Source organism: Dama dama, chromosome 18 (genome assembly GCF_033118175.1).
Source record: "Dama dama isolate Ldn47 chromosome 18, ASM3311817v1, whole genome shotgun sequence".
Lineage (NCBI taxonomy): Eukaryota > Metazoa > Chordata > Mammalia > Artiodactyla > Cervidae > Dama > Dama dama.
In genome coordinates this window covers 107,798,908-107,811,578 of record NC_083698.1, presented here as the reverse complement: position 1 = coordinate 107,811,578, position 12,671 = coordinate 107,798,908, and the positions used below count along the sequence as shown (strand labels likewise).

The 12,671-nt window shown below is 62.9% G+C and overlaps 2 protein-coding genes across 5 annotated transcripts; one reads left to right on the top strand and one right to left on the bottom strand.

Annotated features, from left to right (window-relative positions):
* The first annotated feature begins 1,363 nt into the window (after window positions 1-1,363).
* CDK5 (cyclin dependent kinase 5) lies at window positions 1,364-5,691 on the top strand. Its single transcript, XM_061166125.1, has 12 exons — window positions 1,364-1,495; window positions 2,164-2,252; window positions 2,342-2,409; window positions 2,525-2,585; window positions 2,684-2,740; window positions 3,740-3,835; window positions 3,958-4,032; window positions 4,180-4,276; window positions 4,410-4,480; window positions 5,039-5,098; window positions 5,222-5,302; window positions 5,426-5,691. Exons 1-12 carry the CDS (start codon window positions 1,459-1,461, stop codon window positions 5,510-5,512), a joined length of 879 nt encoding a protein of 292 aa, XP_061022108.1. The 5' UTR covers window positions 1,364-1,458; the 3' UTR covers window positions 5,513-5,691.
* A 1,155-nt stretch (window positions 5,692-6,846) lies between these two features.
* On the bottom strand, window positions 6,847-11,529 carry ASIC3 (acid sensing ion channel subunit 3). 4 transcript variants are annotated; one of them, XM_061166495.1, is made up of 12 exons: window positions 11,404-11,529; window positions 10,239-11,064; window positions 9,173-9,323; window positions 8,875-9,014; window positions 8,552-8,747; window positions 8,397-8,453; window positions 8,123-8,270; window positions 7,757-7,959; window positions 7,578-7,657; window positions 7,404-7,478; window positions 7,149-7,207; window positions 6,847-7,044 (listed from the first exon to the last, which is right to left on the bottom strand). In XM_061166495.1, the coding sequence occupies exons 2-12, from the start codon at window positions 10,770-10,772 to the stop codon at window positions 6,966-6,968; spliced, it is 1,722 nt and encodes a 573-aa protein (XP_061022478.1). In that variant the 5' UTR covers window positions 10,773-11,064; window positions 11,404-11,529; the 3' UTR covers window positions 6,847-6,965. The 4 variants fall into 4 exon arrangements, with proteins under 4 accessions (XP_061022478.1, XP_061022481.1, XP_061022480.1 ...); XM_061166498.1 differs by having other exon boundaries at window positions 7,757-7,848; XM_061166497.1 differs by having other exon boundaries at window positions 8,887-9,014.
* Between the last annotated feature and the right edge of the window lie 1,142 nt (window positions 11,530-12,671).

Here is a 12,671-nt window from a genome sequence, read left to right as displayed (position 1 = left end):
CCTATCTTTGCCAGGAGGATGGGGGTGGGGGCGAAGAGTGGTGATGGTGGCGCGGGGTGGATACCCATTACTCTGTGCTGAGTTGTATCTTTCCGAACCGGGGGACTTCTGCCTCGGAGAGATTCCCTGCCGTGCCCTCCCTTCTCGAACCCTATTCATAGTCATCATCTGTCATTTAAAGATCTATTTCTTGTTTTCTCAAATTATAAATTCTTCCAGATAAGCGAATCTATGTTTCGCTTCTGAGAGTCTGCCACCGAGGGAAGGACAGCATTGTGTACGCAGAAAACGTTCAGACATAAACGAGTTAATTAACAAACTGTTTAAGCCCCAACATCGGTTCCGGCGGCGCCGAGGAGTGCTGTTTGGGGGCAGTTTTCATCCAGTTCACAGCCCTCAAGAATGCAATCATGAGACAATTAGAGAGAAGCCACAAGATAAATCTATAATCAACTCCTTAAGGGATGAGGTCAAGGCCGCTTCAAGTGTAGCTTCTGTCTGTCCTTCTGTCTGTTGAGGGCGGTAACCAACCTGCCAGCCCTCGGGCCACACCCTGGCCGACTCCAGTGGGCCGGGGCTCTGTAGACTGGTGGGGGTGGGGTGGGGTGGGGTGGGGGCGGGGGTACACCTCCCCAGTGCGCCAGCTTGCCTCGGAATATCAGGGTGGAGCGAACTGCTGGAGTCGGGTGGATTCCAGGACCACAAAAAGGGGAGAGAGAAGAGTCTGGCGTATGGTGAATCCAGCCTCCAATGGGGCACACCTGTCTCTCTTTCCAGCCTTGCGGGCAGCTGGCCCCTGTGAAGTCATCATCGGCAAGATATGGCTCAGAGCCATTCCCCAGGCAATCCTGAGCTCACCGGACGGCCCAGGGAGAGGTTCAAACCGGTTATGGGAGTGTCAGGAGGTCGTTGGAAGCTCAACACCATCAACCCGGGCAGAGCCAGGGCCACCTGGGCTCGGGAGGCAGGCTGCCAAAGCCCAGACTCTGGAAAGCGCCCCTCCACCCCACCCAACCCCGCCGCCCCCACCCCTGCTGCATTCTGGAACGTGTAGTCCCGGAGAGGCTCTTTCCCGAAAGAAGGGTGTAATCACTGAAAGGGATACCCGAGCGGGGCACCCTGGGAGCCGCACGCGACTGTGGGGAGCCGGGAAAGCGGACACGCAGTGCTTCCTGGAACTTGAAGTCCAAGGGTGGCATCCGCGGTGGACCGGAGTCCCCGGGATGCAAGAGCTGCAGCGAGTCCGAGCGCAGCCTGCTGGGGATTGTAGTCTTCTTGTTGCCTACGACCCCGGGCGCTACTGGGACACCCGGCGTCCTAGGACTACAAGCCCCAGAAGCCCATGCGCAGGCGGGAGGGCGGGGCAGGGCCCGGAGGCTGGGGTACCGCCTCCTCTGCAACGCCGGGCCGGGAGTCTTAGAACCCAGGGCCCGCAAGGGTCCCCGCGCGGCTGCCGCGATGCAGAAATACGAGAAACTGGAGAAGATTGGGGAAGGTAATGGGACCGCGAGATGCTCCTGCAAAATCTTCTGCAGACCCTTCAGCATTCCTTACAGCCCCGGCTCCTCTACCGTCACAGCAATACCCACAGATTCCGACCTTAGCACTGGCTGCAGCCCTGGCCCCCCAGCTCAATACTCCATGCAGACAGCAATCCTCCCCCTGCTAGCGTTTCCCATGGACGCCCCCCTGCCCACCTTAGCACTCCCAGTGACCCACCTCCCGACCTCTACGTCCTGCATTTCCTCTCCATCCTTAGCACCACTTGCACAACCTCACCCAGCCCCAGCCTCAGTTCCCGCTGCAGACCTCCAACCTCTGCATTCCTGCTGGCCTTCATTACTTTCCCAGACCCCTGCTCCCAATTTCCAGACCCTCCAGAAGCTTGGCCTTTGTGATAGACCTCCTCACCTGGCCCCTGCAGCCTCTGCCTGTTGCAGACACCCTTGAGCCATCTGCAGGCACCTCTCTGCCACATTCCCTGCCCCCCCACCCCACCAAAAGAGCTCTCTGCCAGTGCCCGGCCTTTACCCCGGATCTCTTCCCTTGTTTCTCCAGCATCAGCAGTAACACCCTCCCACGCTGCTTGCTGTCTTGGCAGGGGCTTCCTGGGTTGGGAAAATGTGCCCCATCCTTTCCCTACCCCTCCCCTCCTTCCGCTAGGCACCTATGGAACAGTGTTCAAAGCCAAAAATCGGGAGACTCATGAGATCGTGGCTCTGAAACGGGTGAGGCTGGATGACGATGACGAGGTAGGACTGGGGTGCCAGGGCTGGGGAGGGGCCGGGGGCCTGGGCCGGGTGGGATGTGACTATGGCCACCTGGCCCCTCCAACGTGTAGGGCGTGCCGAGTTCTGCCCTTCGGGAGATCTGCTTACTCAAGGAGCTGAAGCACAAGAACATCGTCAGGTGTGTGGGTGGGCTGGGTCAGAGGAGGTGGGGGCTTCAGAGATGGGCTGGGCTGATATTGGGCTCTTAGGTGCAGGCTGTGGCTCTGCCTGCCCAAGCCCTCACTTTTCCCCAGGCTCCATGACGTCCTACACAGTGACAAGAAGCTGACTTTGGTTTTTGAGTTCTGCGACCAGGTGAAAGGGGAGCTGGAGGGCCAGTAGCCTTGGGAGGATACAGGGACCCCAGCTGAGGTTCATCTCTGTCCCATCCCCCACCCCCGTTCCTTTTTCAGGACCTTAAGAAGTATTTCGACAGCTGCAATGGTGACCTAGATCCTGAAATAGTGAAGGTAAGGAAACTGGTTTCCTGGGAGCTCGTTGAGGCTGGAGTTGGAGTCTGTATTCAGCGTACGTGGTCTCAAGCCCCGCACTGGGACATTCACGGCACAAGGGGAGGAGAAAACCCTGTGTCTGCTTCCAGGAGCCTCCGTCTTAGTGATCATTTTCACGCAATCCCTTTAACCTGAAAGGAACTCTGCTGTCAGTGATAGGATTTACATTTGAGAGGTGGGAACATGAGGTTCCGAGAGATTCACTCATCCCACAGATTCTTATTGAAGGCTTTGTGCCAGGCACTGTTCTAGGCCCAAGTGCCCTGTCCAAGGTTCCGGGGAGAAACAAATGCTTAATGACTGTGGTGGTTGTTCAGTTGCTCAGTCATGTCGGACTCTGCGACCCCATCAACTGCAATGCACCAGGCTTTCCCATCCTTAACTACCTCCCGGAGCTTGCTCAAACTCATTCCATTGAGTCGGTGATGCCATCCAACCTCTGTCATCCCCGTCTCCTCCTGACCTCCATCTTTCCCAGCATCAAGGTCTTTTCCAACAAGTTGGCTTTTCACATCAGGTGGCCAGAGTATTGAAACATTTCAGCATCAGTCCTTCCAATGAATATTCAGGGTTGATTTCCTTTGGATGGACTGGTTTGAGCTCCTTGCTGTTCAAGGGATTCTCGAGAATGATGAATGATAACACGGCACAACATATACATGGATGGTTATGATGTACGTGTTAAATGAGGCCAGGTAGGGGAGAGAGAGCAGTGTGGGATGGGAAGGCAGGAAGCCCCACCAGGCTGCCAGTTCCAGAAAGATGGGGACCAGGGCTCCCCCATTCGGCGTTCATTTAGAGTACCCAGCAGAGTACAAAGAAGGCCCTCGGTAGTGAAGGGTGAGTTGCACTGAGCTTGGTGCTGACAGACGGCTGGGGTTTCAGGGTCCGTGATCCCCCACAGGGTGCATATCCCATCCCGAGGGTCTGATGACCTCCTCCCTGCCCCTCCCCCAGTCATTCCTCTTCCAGCTGCTGAAAGGCCTGGGCTTCTGTCACAGCCGCAATGTGCTGCACAGGGACCTGAAGCCTCAGAACCTGCTCATCAACAGGGTACCTCTGGGGAGCGGGCAGGGCGTCTGGGAGGCTGGGGCAGGGTGAGGGGAGCCGGGCAGGAAGGTGGGAGCAGGGGGCCTGCCCTCAGACTGTGCAGAGCCCCTCTCCTCACCCCCCAGAATGGGGAGCTGAAACTGGCTGATTTCGGTTTGGCTCGTGCCTTTGGGATCCCCGTTCGCTGTTACTCAGCTGAGGTGAGCTGTGGGGGTGTGGGGGGGATGTTGGGAGCGAGGGAGGGGGTCCCCAACGAGCATCGCTCAGCTCCTCCTCCAGGACTCCTATCTGGGCACCCTCGTTCATCTCTAACTGGGGGCTCCCGTGGGTGGGGTCTTCTTCCCCAGGTCGTCACACTGTGGTACCGCCCACCTGATGTCCTTTTTGGGGCCAAGCTGTATTCCACATCCATCGACATGTGGTCAGCCGGCTGCATCTTCGCAGGTGACGTGTCTGGGTCTGCGGAGCCCCATTGGAGTGGAGGGTCCCTCCGGGGAAGGGAGTGGGGCCCGTGCGGTGGGAGTCGGGGGTGTGGGGGTGAGGGGTTCTTTTCATATCGCCCCCACCTCTCTCCCAGAGCTGGCTAACGCTGGGCGGCCCCTCTTTCCTGGCAACGACGTAGATGACCAGCTGAAGAGGATCTTCCGATATCCTTCCGTCTCCCTTTACCTCACGCCGGCCCCCAACCCCCAGGAGGGGATCTGGAAGCCCCGCCCCCGGAGCTCAGAGTGCAGGCAGAGAGGGCGGCGAGGGGCGGGGCCAGGACTGGGGGCACCTCCGGGCTTGTCCTGAGGGCAGAGGGTGGTGAGCCCCCTGGAGGTCACGGGGCAGGTGCATGCTGCTAGCTAGTGTGGCTGGTAGGCAGGGAGGGCTCGCTCCTCCCCAGCAGAGAGCTGAGTCTTCAGGGCAAGGGAGCCAAAAGGAGCAGGAACGTGATAGAGGGGGAGGCTGGGGCCACAGACCTCAGGGCTTCGGTCAAAGTAGTTAATCATGGCTGTCAAGTACCTGGTCTGCTAGAACAGCATGCCGCTGAGACTGCGCATGAGGGTGGCAGGGGCCGGGGTCAGCTTGTGTCATGAGCTGGGGGATGAAGTGAGGAGGGCCGGGAGGTGGGGGGGTGGGTAGGAGGAACCTCCCCTTCCCAGGGAGAGAGCCCCTCACTTGGCCCTTTCCTCCACCTGAGTGGCCCTTGACCCCATGGACACACTCCTGGGGACGCCAACCGAGGAGCAGTGGCCTGCCATGACCAAGCTGCCAGACTATAAGGTGTGACGGGGAGAGGGGGGCGGGGGTCATGCGTGGTTCATCGGTAGCCCCCCTGCTGAGTGTCTGGCCCTGGCAGCCTCCAAGCCCCTGCACCCCAGTCTGACTCTCCCTGCCCCCCCACAGCCCTACCCGATGTACCCAGCCACAACGTCCCTGGTGAATGTCGTGCCCAAGCTCAATGCCACAGGGCGGGACCTACTGCAGGTGATGAAGGGCAGCGTGGGGAGGTGGCCAGCGCACTTGTTGGGGCTGGTGGCGGGGGAGTGTGGATTGGGGTAGCCCGGGGCCTCCTGGCCTGAACCCACCTCGCCGCCTCCTGTCGTCCAGAACCTCCTCAAGTGTAACCCGGTCCAGCGCATCTCGGCAGAGGAGGCCCTGCAGCACCCTTACTTCTCCGACTTCTGCCCCCCCTAGGCTCCAGGGCTGGGGGCCTGGCCTACTCGACGCCCCCTCTGGGGAGGGAGCGAAAGGCAGGGATGCGCCATGTGCCGAGCTCCAGCTGTGCTGGGCCGGCCAGGGTGGAGGTGCCCTCACCCATGGTCTTCACTCCCTCCGTGGACTTTATTTAATTTCATAAATTGGCTCCTTTCCCACTGTCTGGCTGATGTGGTGGTGACGCGGCTCTGGGGTGGGGTGGCCAGGGCGGTGCTGGGGGGCGTCTGCGTCGCTGGGTCACCCTCTGTCACCCTGCTCCCAGCTCCAGCAACCTGTCCCGCCCTTGCTCTGTTACTGTAAGTGGCCGGAGGCTGGGGGTTGGCGGCTGTGATGCTCACCCCGTGTGTCTGTGCTCGGGGGGCGGGGGCAGTGCTGCTCCTGCACGTGTGTGTGCGTGTGCAGCGGTTCGTGTGCTCTTGTCCCCGCCCCCTTCTCCTCTGCCCAGGAGGGGCTGGTCCTGGGGCGTGAGGCTGCCAGTGTCCGAAGGCAAGGATGGGCTTCCACCGGAAATAGGGAGCAACCACCAGAAATGGGGAGCAGAGAGTGGGCCTTTCTTTATGGTTCCTCTGGCCCCTTGTGCCCACCCCTCCTCTTCCGTCTTCATCCCCCACACCTAGGCCTGCAGGCTGGGCCAGGAGAGACCCGCAGCCGTGGTTGGGAACCCCTCCAGCCCTGCTCGCTAATTTGTCATTTTTCGACACTTAGGGTGCAGAGAAGGTGCAGGGAAAGTGGGTCTGGGCGTGTGCTTCCTGGCAGGGGTGGGAAGGGAGGGCCAGGGCTCCCCCCGTGCCCCAACCCCAAGCTGAGGCCTTTGGCTCTTGCCAGGAGGCTGGGGAAGCAAAGAGAAGTTCTCATGGAGACGGGGTGGGGAGGGGGGTGGGGGCGGGCACGCCAGCACTCAGTCCCTAAGATGATAAAAAAAAAAAATCATGATGGCCTCAAACAGGACAACATCCTGGTTCCTGGGAGCGGGCTGCCCCTCCGGCTTCCCGCCGCCTGTTCCCCCGCTTCTCGGGGGGGCTCCAGATAAGTGCCTCCCGCCCGCCCTTCCCTGACAGGACCCCAGGGGTTCGTCCTACCACTGCCTCGGGTCTACCTTCATGTCTGCCTCTGGGATGTCGGTTTGACAAAACTCACTCACACAGAGGCGCAGTGACCCTGCCCTCCCAGCGCGCTTCTCTCATAGATTTCTGGGGGGTTAACGTTTCAGACACCACGTCTGCTGGGTGATGGTGGGCAGGAGCCTTCTTGGGGCTGAGTAGGGCTGAGGGTGGCCGGGCCAGTCGGCCTATAAGAGGAACGGCAGCGGAGGCTGATGGGCTAGAGCTTTATTTGGGGCGAAGGTGGCAAAGACGCAGGCAGGTTGGTCACGTCCAGGGTGTCGGGGTGCGGCCTTGAAGACACAGACCGCCCCCGCCCCCCATGCCCAAGTCTAGAGGCGGGTGACAAGGTAGCAGGTGCGGTGGGAGGCAGAGAGGGTCTTGGCGACGGCAGAGCGGGGAGTGGAAGGCCTGGGGAAACAGACCGGCTGCAGTGACGGGGCCTGCTTGGCCCCTGCCCTCCCAGACCTAGGCTTTGCCCTCCTCCCTGACCTCAGGAGGCCCTTTCTTGTTACCTAGGGCCTGGGCCGAGGTGGGGAACTTGGGTCTGATGGCCGCCCGGCCCTTCCTGAAGCTGGGAGAGGAGGAGAGGGTCAGAGGTGGGGGCGGGGATGGAGGGGGCTTCTCCCACCGCCCCCCCGCCCCCAGGGACCAGCCTGGGTCACTCCCCTCCCTTGTCTCCCAACTGGGTAGGGATGGTGTTCTCCACTTAGGAAGGGGCTGAGCACCCACGGTGGTGATGGCAGAGCTGGGGGCTGGGGGGCTGTTACCAGATTGGCGCTGGAGGGCCTCTGGGGGTGCTTTCGGTTCCAGAAGTGACGGCCCAGGACTCTGTCCCAGAACACCTGGGGACGAGCAGTGCTGGAGGTGGACTGCACCCCACCCCAGGATGCTGTGGCTTGACTCCTCCCCCTCTCCCCCAGCTGGGGCCCAGGCCCACCCACCTCACAGAGGTAGTCCAGGATCTCCAGGATGGTGAGCAGGCTGGCCCCGATGAACAGTCCCATCTGGCCCCCAATGTCACCTGTGGAGCCGGGGTCACCCCGTCAGCCCACAGTTGTCTGCCCTGCCCACGCCTCCCCCCAGGCTGCAGGGCACTTGCTGCACGTGGGTGCAGACACACCGAGCAACTCGGACATTTCATAGGCCTTCTTCTGCTCCACCGCCTCATAGTTGAGGGCCTCGAAGAAGATGTCCAGCGCTAGCACGTTCTCCCTGGAGGAGGAGAGTGTTTTCTGGACACCCCTAGTGCAGGCTGCTGGCAGGAACGGGTGCCCTGTTCTCTGGTCTCTGGGTCCTTTCATGAGCCCGGGTAGGGAGGGGGGGCTGGTGGTGGGGAAGCCCGTTTTTCAGAAGAACCCAGCTTAGGAAGGTTGAGCCGCTTGCCCAGAGCCCCCTGAGCCGGGAGCGATGGGTAGCCGGGTTTCCCAGCCCTGCGTGCCCACGGAGGTTCCGCCCCGCCCCGCCCCCGGGCCCCCTCCCGGCTCACGCGATGTAGGCCTCGCTGCGGTTGTGTTTCCGGGCCAGGTAGCGGGCAGCGGCGCGGCTGGGCATCCGCACCATGGAGAGCTCCTTGGCGTAGCGCGTGCTGGCGCACGGGTTGGGGCAGCGGCACGCGTCCTTCCGCAGCAGGGCGTCTGCCGGCCACAGGCGCCCGGGTCAGGGCCGCCCGCCTCGAGGGGCCGGCGCTGGGTCGGGGTCGCGGTCAGAGCCGGGAGCGGGATGGGGATGGGGCCGGGGTGCGGGGGAGGCTCGCCCCTTACCCAGCGCCGGGTGGGCACAGTCCTTGTACTGCTGGGGGCTGCACACTGGGGCACTGCCTGCACGGTGGGGGGCGAGGGGCAGGAGACAGCTTCAGGAGCGGCCCCCAGGACCCCCGCTTCCCCTACCCGCTCCTCCGCGGCCCCCAGCCCCTTACCCGGCATGTGCATCATTCTGCAGCCGCACTTCCGGGCCACATAGCGGCTCTCGCAGGCCAGACGACACCCCATTAGACTATAGGGAGGGCTGAGGCCAGGGCTGGGGGTACCCAGAGGGCCAGGCGCTTCTGGCTCAAAGTCAGGGTCCAGAGAGACAGAGCTGCAGTCGCCCCAGGGCGGCGGCAGGAAGCTCAGCTGGAGGCAGGAGGGTTAAGGAGGCTCCCTGGGGAGCAGTGAGTTCCCTGGAGCGGGTGTGAGGAGCTGGGATGGGGTCTGGGGGCGTGGGGTGGGGGCAGGGATGAGGAGGGGGGTTGGGGGGTACCAGGGAGGATGCTTGCTGCTTCTGGCAGGACACGAAAGTCTGGTAGCCAGGGGCCGCCCCAAAGCCCAGCTGGTCGATGAGTGGCGGCTCCTCCTGGGTGTGGATCTGCACTCGGACCCCCACCTCAAATGGGGTCTCCTCTGCAGAAAGAGGGGGACCCTGAGTCCTGAGGCCCAGGTCCCCGGGGGCCCCCTGCTGCAGCCCCCTCTCCCCAGAACTGTGACCAGCTAACTCCACCCCTTCCCACAGGAAAGGACAGGCCTGGCTCCACGCGGGCCCGCTCCCCCCTTCCCCGTACCCACGTCCCTCCACACAGGCAGGTACTCCTCCTGCTGCACGTCCAGCATAACCTCCAGCCCGTTGCCCATGCCGCCCTTGGGGGTGCTGAGCAGCTCGGCTCCGTCAGCGCCGGAGTTAAAGGTGTAGCACTGCCCCATCCGCGTGAAGATCTGGGGGGCGAGCAGAGGACAGACACCTCCGGGGGCCAGCCGGCCCTTTCCCGAGGCCAGCGCAAGGACCCTGCCACCTCTCTCCTCCCCAGCCTCTGCCTGGCTCTCTCTTTGAACACTGAAGCCAACATGTTCTTAATGCCCCCAGAGTGTGTGCTAAGTCGCTTCAGTCATGTCCAACTCTGCGACCCCATGGACCCTATGTAGCCTGAGAGGCTCCTCTGTCCATGGGATTCTCCAGGCCAGAATACTAGAGTGGGTTGCCTGCCTTCCCCAGGGATGAAACGCAGGTCTCCTGCATTGCAGGTGGATTCTTTGCCAGCTGAGCCACCAGGGAAGCCCAAGAATATTGGAGTGGGTAGCCCATCTCCTCCTCCAGGGCATCTTCCCGACCTAGGGATCGAACCCTGGTCTCCTGCCCTGCAGGCAGATTCTTTACCTGGTAGCTGAGCCACCAGCGAAGCCTCCTGCCTCCAGACCCTCCCTCAATCGGCACATGGGCTTGGACCCTTATCAGCTCCCATCACCCCCATGCCTCACCCTCACTGCAGGCCCCGGGCACAGCCCGCAGGACAAGTGTTTCTTTGGAGACTGGCGTAAAAGGAAGAGGGTCCCAGCTGCCCTCCTTCAGGTCTGGCAGAAGAGGCAGAGGGAAACCAAGCCTCCTCCCAGCTGGCAGAGAAGTAGGGGGGACCCTGCCCCAGCACACAAGATGCCCCCAACTCCCCAGGAGCAGGCTCTCCCCAGACCAGACCCAGGCCCAGAGCCAGCCTGGGTCAGGGCCCCCAGTACCCCCAGTGTGACCTTGCCCTCTGCGGTCCAGCTGAGGGCCAGGAGGGGGCTGAGAAGGACCGTTTCTTGGGCTGTCCAGGATCCCTGGCTTTGGGGGAGGCTGGCGCTGGACAGCTCACCCACCGTGGTGAAGTTCTCGGGCCCGCAAGGCCAGCCTCGGTAGCGGCAGTCCAGCAGCATGTCCTCGAGGGCGTGCCCGGCCCGGGCATAGAGCCGGGCCACATCGAAGGTGGGGCTGGGCATGAAGCCGGGCGGTGCGGGGGGCCGGCCCAGGGCGCGCAGGTAGGCGGCGTGCTCGGCGGGCTCCAGGCCCAGCAGCGCGGGCCCGGCCCAGTGCAGGTCGTTGGGCGTGAGGCGTGAGCGCCGCAGCGGGTTGACGTTGCACAGGGTGACGGCCGGGAAGGTGAGCCGGCGGCTCTCGCGCTCCTCCAGGGCCGTCTCGTGGTGGAACTCCCCGTAGTAGCGCACCCGCCCCGCCACCTGGTATAGAAAGGTGGCCAGTGCCAGGAGCACAGCGGCGGCCCACAGCCCCCGGCGCGCCGGCGGGGCCCCCGGGCCAAAGACGTGGCCCAGGCCGTGCATGGTGCAGCTGCTGGCAAACGCGCGGATGTCCGAGGCGGGCAGCCGGGCCTCCTCTGGGCCCGCGGGGGGCTCCATGGCTGCAGCTCCAGGGGCAGGGGTGCAGGGGGGCAGGCGAGAGGGTCAGTCAAGGGTTGGGAAGGGTCATGCAGGGGTGCGTCAAGGAGGGGAGAGGCGGGGGAGAGGCACTGGCCTGGGGAGAAGGGCTATCCTGTCCGTCGGAGGGTCCGTCTGGCCCCGGGTGGTGGCCCCACTGGGCACAGTGATGGGCCCCGGGGTGCGGGGGGTGCTCCGTGGCAGAGACCAGGTAGGGTGCAGCTGACGTTGCAAGCAGGGAGGCTCTGCTGGAGACTGCCTGGCTGAGCCGAAGCTGCCGCAGAGGATTGGGTTTCAGCGGTGAGGGGGCAAGGGGGCTGGCAGAGCAGTCTGGGGGTGGGGTGGGGAAGGTCCCTGGGGCCCCAGGCTGAGCCATTAGTGCAGCGTGGGGGTGTAAGGGAGGGGGTGGCCGTGGAGACTACCAGAGGCGCCAGCAGGAAACCACAGCATTCCTGGATCGGGCTTGAGGAGGGGGAGCCCAGAGATAAATTAGGGCTGGGGGTGCTCTGGGTGGACCCCAGGTTCCCAGCTGCAGCCCCTGAGTGTTGGGCCTGAGGGGCAGCCACTGACCCTTGGCCCAGCCCTCGCTCCCCCCCGCTACCCCCAACCTCACCCTGGTTCATCGGCTCTTTTGCAAACAGCGGAGTTGGCTCTCGACCAGGCTGGAAAGCGATGGGGAGCTGGCATCAGCGAGCTCTTCCTTCCAGGCCCCCAGTGTCCCAGCTGACTCTGGGTGCCCAGGGCTCCTCTGGACCCACATTCAGAGGCGGTCCATTTCTGGCGGTCCTCTCCCACCTCCCCACACGCAGGCCCTCCTGTCTGGGGTGGGGGGGCTGGCCTCTGCCGCAGTGACAGTGGGCTCACCCGCCACCCTTCAGGTGGGACATAGGTGCCCATGGGCCGCCCTCCTGGGTAGTACGGATGCTCTGTGAACTTCACACCTGTTTTCACATAACGACACATCCTGGAGGCCATGTGGTATCCAGTACATGGAAACCTCCCGTTTTTTAAACGGCCGCATACCATTTCATTTATGCGGATGCACCATCATTCGCATTCATACAGCCCCATCCCTGCTGATGGACACTGGGAGTTTCCAGTCTTTCGTGGCAAACAATGGCGCTCTCAGTAACGCTGCACAGATGGAAACTCCCAGAAATATAGCCGCTGGGTCAAGAAGAGGTAACTGCATGGGGAACCTGACTGACACCGTGAAATTCCCCACAGTGGGTGCTCCCATCAGTAACAGGGGCGTGTCTGTCTTCCCTGGGTGGGCGGGGGGAGGGGGAGGGCGCTTTTCTAAAGGAGGACCTAGGTGGCCCCTGGGCCAGCTGGGGTGTCTTGGGCCACAGGGCCCAGCACGGGGTGGTAACACTGGCTGTCTCAGGGCAGAGTCGGGGCCCTTGAATGAAGCCTCAGATGTTCCAGTGATGGGTTGGGCGGAGGAGAGCTCCCGGCGGCTGGAAAACAGAGAACAGAGCTGCAGGCCCACTGGCCTCGTGGGGTTCCGGTGTCTTGCTGACCCGAAGTACGGGGGACAGGAAGAAGGCAGCTGCTGAGGGGGCCTAGCTGGGGAGGGCCAGCCGGGCCGCCAGACCCAGTGTTTGGTTAGCTCCTGGTCCGCCCGCGTGCGGCTGCAGGAGGCGCTGCTGGCTTGAGACATGCTGCGGGTTGACCTCTGCTAGTTTTATCGACTGTGTTCATTTCTACTCCGTGTCCTTCCAAAGAGCCTCTGCGGCGAGGCTCCACGAGGTGTGGGCTCTTGGCAGCGAGGGGAAGTGTGCCAACTGAACATGGCCACACTGTGCCGCGATCCCCTGGCCTCCGGGTCGTCCTCCCACCGAGACCGTAGCGGGCAGGGGCCTCCCCGTCCCCCCTCGT

Bases quoted from the DNA above. Each gene is read 5' to 3' on its own strand.
- CDK5 (XM_061166125.1), top strand. From the start codon at position 1,459: ATGCAGAAATACGAGAAACTGGAGAAGATTGGGGAAG. The intron at 1,496-2,163 runs GTAATGGGACCG...TCCTTCCGCTAG, and splicing joins ACTGGAGAAGATTGGGGAAG to GCACCTATGGAACAGTGTTC. The intron at 4,481-5,038 runs TATCCTTCCGTC...CCCATGGACACA, and splicing joins AGCTGAAGAGGATCTTCCGA to CTCCTGGGGACGCCAACCGA.
- ASIC3 (XM_061166495.1), bottom strand. From the start codon at position 10,772: ATGGAGCCCCCCGCGGGCCCAGAGGAGGCCCGGCTGCCCGCCTCGGAC. The intron at 7,658-7,756 runs GTGTGTCTGCAC...CCGGCTCCACAG, and splicing joins TGAAATGTCCGAGTTGCTCG to GTGACATTGGGGGCCAGATG. The intron at 7,045-7,148 runs GTAACAAGAAAG...CTGTTTCCCCAG, and splicing joins CACCTCGGCCCAGGCCCTAG to GCCTTCCACTCCCCGCTCTG.